Below are 7,038 nucleotides of genomic sequence, written 5' to 3'. Positions count from 1 at the left end.
TAAAAGTTGACACCCCTCCATGAGGATGGTAACACAACGCAGTTCGCTAGATCTGCTACGTTAGGTAGAATCTTGGTTCATGACAAGTTTTGCCTTTACTGTGAGCCTCGGAAGCAAAATCTGATATTACACTTACTTGTCCTACTTTGACAAACCCTGAAGTACTAACCTTTGCAAATTATCAATGTGCATTGAATTAAAGTAAATATTTACATTTTACAAATAACATGTTAAGTAACATGAACTGCTTTGATCATAAGAAGAGTTTGCATATACCTACACTACTACTAGATGTCTGATAAATTGTAGTATTAGTAATGTCCGGCCACATGCATGCGGTCGACATGCTTTGAGATGCAATTGCCCTAAATGTGAATTCTGATTTCTTTTTGCATTTGCTCCTTCTTTCAAACTACCTGATGTCATCTTGTCAAGTTTTCTTACACAAACTGTATGGACGCGTATTGTGTCTTCTCTAATTTGATGGCCCGTTCTGCTGTTGTAAAGACACCGTGTTTGTACCTCTGTTTACACGACTTCGCCCCTTTGAGTTACCTTAAAAATCAAAAGATGTTCACTTAATTGCAGACAAAATAGTAGACATGGTGTGCCAGTAAAACAGAAGGCGTTTGAACACAATTAATGCCGGGACCACAGCGTACCAAATTATGCCGATATATATTACATTTGAACATTAGCCTGAGTAATATTTTCGTCATCGTGTTCAATCCATGCTAAAATGTTGCTTTGTGATTCGCAATCATACTACTCTGACGTCGATCTCCTGAATGTGCTTTTGTTTATTTTTACTAGACATGGTGCTGCATGATTTAAAATTGTGCTTTTCTTGCTCCGTCCTGCCCCGTTAAGTGATTTTCTCGCCCCTGTTGTTTTGTCTTTTTTCCTAAAAAAGGATTGGCTGCTTTCTGAATTTCATAGGGTTTACATTTGCAGAATATATCGTCTTTGTATTGCAACAAAATGTAGATTTTGCAAAATAATGATTAAGCTACTTCGCATGTCAGGCAATAAGGCTCTGAGATCAAATCAAATTTAATGAAATCAAATTCCATAACATCACGTAACGTTGCATCACATTAGATCACATCACATCACATCACATCACTCACATAACGTCACAGTACAGCATGTCTTATCACACCACATCATAGAATACCATACATTTCATATTATATCATGTCATGTGGTGCCATGTTTTGTCATGATGTCATTTCACCGCGTCAACTTTACAATACCAAACTATATAAAGTCAGATCATAGGAAATTGAACTATATAACAAATAAACAATATCGAAGTAAAAAAAAAACATATAATTCATATCAAATAACACCGTAACAAGTTGAGGCAAGTGAAGCAGAGTAAGCTACTATGTAATACAAACTATAATATGATATACTGTTACATCACTATATCAAGTCATAGAAACACATAATACCGTCTTCCGTTATTGTACTTGCTACTTTACTGCATGACTAAATAACCAAACTTCTGGTTTTAATCCTTGTCTTGTTATTTTGTTTTCTTACCTCTTGTTTTTCCCTGAAGAACAAGTATAACGTTTCCTACCACCGGATAGTTCGAACCACTATAATTGGTATCGTTCCACGAAAATACCATGAAAACATTTGTCTTACCTTGATATAGATTTACGTCACGCTTTGGAGGCAATGTTTCTGAGTCAAGTCTATTACCGGCGTCAAGTTGCGTCAAATGTCCTGTCATATCATTTGCAGCACCAGAACTTGAAAGAGAAAAAAACATTTCTGTATAGGTATATAGGAGAGGTAATAGCACCTTATAAATTTCATTCATTCATTCATTCATTCATTCATTCATTCATTCATTCATTCATTCATTCATTCATTCATTCATTCATTCATTCATTCATTCATTCATTCATTCATTCATTCATTCATTCATTCACTAGTCATTCATCCATTCATTCATTCATTCATTCATTCATTCATTCATTCATTCATTCATTCATTCATTCATTCATTCATTCATTCATCCATCATCCATTCAAGCGTCCATTCTTCATACTAAATTTATATTTTTCAATAATGATTCTCGTTTTGATAAGAAACATTCTACGTTTTCTGGGAATTAAAATATCTACTTACCTCTCATAAGTGTTGCCTTTTGGAGAAAACAATAAAAAACAGGATTGTTATCATCAAATAACTTCGATACAACATACGAGTTTATCTCAATTAATTTTATTTGCAATCATGGCCATTTTAGTATGATTGAAATTATGATGTTTCATCGATTTTCTCCAAAGAAATTTGCAATTATATTTGTTGTCTTCCCCTTTCTTTCAATAAAGGTACTTAAGAAAGACTATATTAATTAACGTTATGCCCTACACTCCCGTACGGATGTTCTAATATCACAAAAGAGACTTTCGTCAAATTATAGACATGTACCAGCCTAACGTAAATTTGTCCATCTTTTACAGTATCAGTCAGCTTAAAAGGCAAGATTACCTTTGATATGGTGTAATTTCTTCGAACGTCTCCTGCAGAAGCATACCACTAAGAATGTCGCGGCGGCTGTAAGTAGAACAGCGGCGACAGTGACTGCGATTACAACGACGACTGTATTTCGCCATTGGCTTTCTGTAAATGAGTATGTTCATGGTAAGTAAGAAGTTCAACATGTTGCTACCAGAAAGTAAGAATAAAACGCGAATCACTTGTCACTGAATATTCCATCCGTCTTAATTGAGAAATCTCCCTTTCCCCCACTCCCTCTCCCTCGATTGCAGAGCTAAGCTAGTTCTTCGGATCAGCAGATCATAGCCGTACAATATTATGTAATGACAAACTCATGTTTGTTCTGTGATGGACCCAATGCCGATAATATTAGGCGTAATAATCGATGACGTCGTGACGTCACTGCAGGATGAAGACCCGAAATTCATTTCTTTTTTTAATTTGTCAATCACCCTTATATGGTCTTAAATAATGTATGTAATATATATGTATGTACTTTGCTAATGAAATCGCTTTCATAGCGTAAGACTGTATGTACTTGGCGACTGATATCAAAATAAAAAAGTAGTCTTAGCCTCAAAGCGTTTCCATTGTTAAACTAAAATGAGTTGCTGCAATTGTTCAAACACAAATAAAGACGTTACGAGTGAAAGCCATTCAAAGTAAATAGTATATTTTATCAAAATCTTCGCCACTTGACCTTATACATTTAACAGTTTTATCTGTAATGAAGTGGCCAAAACAAAGATTTTTTAGCAACTATGGTTATGTTAAGAGTTTCCTGGTAAGAATAATCGTTTTAGTTTATCATAATGAATCAAATCTCATACACCTTCCTGTTATTTTGAGTTATACGAAATCATATAATAAATGTCCTCCAAAAAATATCACAAAGATTAATAGCGCATATTTTTTCGTTATACATATCCTACCCCCCCCCTCCCGAATATCAGTGACTTTACTTCGTAGAACCTAAGGAAATCAGTGAAAGTATGAATACTTACCTTGTTTCACTATCTTAAAAGTCTGATTAACACTTGATGTTATTCCGTTGAATGCTTCACATCTGTATATTCCGTGGTACGACTCATCGACAATGGTAATATTTAATCTACTCGTAACTCTCGTCTCGTCGTGATTATGTATTTTTATGTTTTGGTTTACTTCATTGCCAGGAATGACGTCACCATCGCTGTCAAACCAGCTTATGTTTGGTGTCGGAAAACCGTCCGCCGTGCAATTTAAGTTCATAACGTCCCCAACCGGAACTTCAAACGTTGTTTTATTTGCTTTAATATAACCAGCTGTGTCTGCAAGCAATAAATAAAAGGCAAACTGATGAAGATTCGAGACCTTTGAGGAGATTGAAATTGGTGGACCATCATAGTTCGCTAAACATATTTTATAAAAGAGCGACTTTATTTGGAAGGTTTCGATGTGTATCGAATGCTACGTGGGCTTGATTTTTTTTTATGAATTACACCTAATATTTTAAGTAATTTAGCAGTGATTATTATATTTATTACTTCATTAATGTCATTAATAGCCACTTGAGGACAGTATTTTAACGCCCTCTGCAGTAACTACGTAACGATAAAACATACTTACATTTTACCTCCATAACGATTTTCTCCAGGCAAGTGAGGTTTGACCATTTCCAAGACGGCAAAGTGAAATGTTGAAGTCCACAGTCATATGTTGCTCCGTGATCTGATCTATCCACTTGTATAGTCACCGTACTTTGTTGTCCCTTTTTTCTGTGAATTTCAATTCCATTCTTAAACCAGACAAGTTCACCCGGTGCATACTGGTTTAAGTCGATGCTGCAAGTCAATGTAACATTGTCTCCCTCCGTTGGAATGTACGTCGGATCGACTGAGCATACTGGGACACTACCTGTAACATTTGAACAATAAAATACATTTATCACATACCCATGCCCATATCGCTTTATCCTGTGTGTAATGATATCCCGCAGTTATTCCGTTAAAATTTTGAATCATTTTAGATAAGTTCCGGCACGTTGTATCCCCGAACACTATTTAGCACGTGCGTTGACAACGATGTCAAACGCCCTACAAACGTTGACACGGCCACAGTCAGTGTAAACAAACCTAAACGTTCCCCTATGTCATATCCCATATCGTTGTAGCTTCGTTTAACTCAGGCTCTTTGTGTAAATTTCCCTCAATAATAAATTTGTTAATCTTTTTATCATACAATATTTACTGCCCTGGACTAAGACCAAATAACACCACAGATTTTGACTTAATATGCTTACAACCAATAAGAACCACAACAGGTCACTACGAATTGTATTACTGCAAATTCCCACTACTCCTCATTTCATAAGGTGCATTATCGTGTAGCGTTGTTTTCATATTTCTCATCTCTCTCTCTCTCTCTCTCTCTCTCTCTCTCTCTCTCTCTCTCCTCTCTCTCTCTCTCTCTCTCTCTCTCTCTCTCTCTCTCTCTCTCTCTCTCTCCTCTCTCTCTCTCTCTCTCTCTCTCTCTCTCTCTCTCTACATAAACCATGAAGCCATCTCAATTTACAACACTCGTTCAATCTGCTTTTCAACCTCGTTGTCTTAAGTTGCATAGTATATAGAAAGACTGCATGTCTCATTCGCTACCATTTATAATCCGACGCTGCAAACGCTGTCAAATGATACAAAGAAATATTGGCTTTACAAAAATGCCTTTCGTAATGTGAAGCGCTCGAACTATCGTTACTTTTTAAACTTACTTATGACATAAATAGAAGCCACAGCTCCTTCCGTTAGATCTGAAGAAAGTGCACATAAGTATTTTGCTTGTTCGCTAGACGTCACCTTGTGCAAACGAAGATTAGAGACTTCCCTCGGTGACGATTTCATAGTGTCTGTTTGAATTTGGTCGGATTCTCCTTGACGCCGTCAATGCCGTTCTCATGTACCATGCTTTTCGAGCAGAGGCGCTGCTGAAGGTACAGTTCAGTTGCGTGGAGTCTCCTAGGCGAACCAGAGTATCCACTGGTTTGACGATGAATGTCTTCGCGTTGCTGAATTCTAGACAATGTGGAACGAGTCATTAAGAATAAGCGCATTTTTTGACAAGGCGCGGGAATTGCTTGTTAATGGAGGGACTGTTTTGAAGGCAATGACAATTCAAACAACTGCGTTCATGAGCTATCAATTGCCGTTTCTTATGTACTATTTGCTTTGTGTATTTGTATGAGAATGCATTTAAAATTATGTTCTCTGCACATCAATCGGAGGACAAGTAAAAAATACACACCGAAGTGACCAAAATAACATTTCTTCAACCGTTGTATCGCCACAACCTTTTTATAAAAGGATGCTAGAAATAGAACCCAACCATATGCCGTCCGCGTTCCCTGCGAATTCTTGATATATTAAATTGGCAGAGCTGCCCTTTTAGTTTAATACACAAACTAATAATTACCAAATTACATATCAAGCGTGGAATTTGCAAAGTTGCATTCTATAGAAAAACAAACTTACAAAAAAATGAAGGTAACTTTAAAAGTAACGTCTATCAGAGAAACTTGATCATCTACATGATTTAGACTGAAAAAGCTCCTCTAGCATCGAGAGTCGTCTTTCGATTACAGTAACTATATGAATGCTGACATTTGAATGCTACATTAGCCTCATTTTACACCGGGTCAGGTTAACTGAGATACGTTGAACTGCCATGGTATTACCTGACCAGTAATCCGAAATTAAACAACATCACCAACTACCATTATACATTTGACCGTTCATTATGACAATAGATGATATTACTAAATGTAAGCCGTCATTCTGACGATTAAGTTACTCTCGCAATCGACGACTCGCCTTGTTCAACCTGTACTCATTCTAATTGCAGACTTGAATAAAATGTATACTAAGTAGAGCGACAACACAAGAATTTTAATTTAGATTTAGTCAAATGCTCTGAGTTGATGTGCCATTGCCGAAGATTGAAAAATGCACACTTACCCAATATGAGAAAAACCGTAACATATAGAGCGAGATTCCTGCGTGCAATCATTTTATGGAAAGCTGCGAACGAGCCGAGTTCTTTCCTTTTTTATTTATCATTTAGCCTCCTGAACAATTTGTAAAAATGATAAATTCGAAATTACATAGATCCGTCGGAAGAGGGCGTTGTTTCAGAACAAATGAAGTGCTATTGAACCCAGGTTTTCTTTCTTTTCTGTGAAAGTGCCATTATATAGTGTTTTGTACCCATTATGTATTTTCAACTGTTTGAAATGTATCTATTGAAATTTTCGTGGTATGTAATGTGCTCTAGCATAGCGATTTCGTTGTTTGCCCTTCGCCATCGAGGGGGCATAAAATCAGAAAAAAAAAACATGAAATGTATGATTATTCGAACATGTCATCATGGTAAATTGAGAAACTTATTACTTCTTCCACCATTTCAAATATAAGTGACTTATCGGCTTGTTACCAGGCTCTATACAAAGCTAAACAAACAATAGACAAACAAATTACATATAAGGAACTA

The 7,038-nt window shown here is 36.3% G+C and overlaps 1 protein-coding gene across 1 annotated transcript; it reads right to left on the bottom strand.

Moving 5' to 3' along the window:
* Nucleotides 1-250: 250 nt before the first annotated feature.
* LOC139125750 (cell adhesion molecule 2-like) lies at nucleotides 251-6,585 on the bottom strand. Its single transcript, XM_070691850.1, has 8 exons — nucleotides 6,507-6,585; nucleotides 5,267-5,567; nucleotides 4,129-4,416; nucleotides 3,525-3,830; nucleotides 2,512-2,643; nucleotides 2,146-2,161; nucleotides 1,657-1,763; nucleotides 251-555 (listed from the first exon to the last, which is right to left on the bottom strand). The coding sequence occupies exons 2-8, from the start codon at nucleotides 5,394-5,396 to the stop codon at nucleotides 476-478; spliced, it is 1,059 nt and encodes a 352-aa protein (XP_070547951.1). The 5' UTR covers nucleotides 5,397-5,567; nucleotides 6,507-6,585; the 3' UTR covers nucleotides 251-475.
* Nucleotides 6,586-7,038: the final 453 nt, after the last annotated feature.

This window comes from Ptychodera flava, chromosome 3, assembly GCF_041260155.1.
Source record: "Ptychodera flava strain L36383 chromosome 3, AS_Pfla_20210202, whole genome shotgun sequence".
In the NCBI taxonomy this organism is placed as follows: domain Eukaryota; kingdom Metazoa; phylum Hemichordata; class Enteropneusta; family Ptychoderidae; genus Ptychodera; species Ptychodera flava.
Note: the sequence above shows the minus strand (reverse complement) of the source record. Positions and strands in the feature narration are given on the sequence as shown.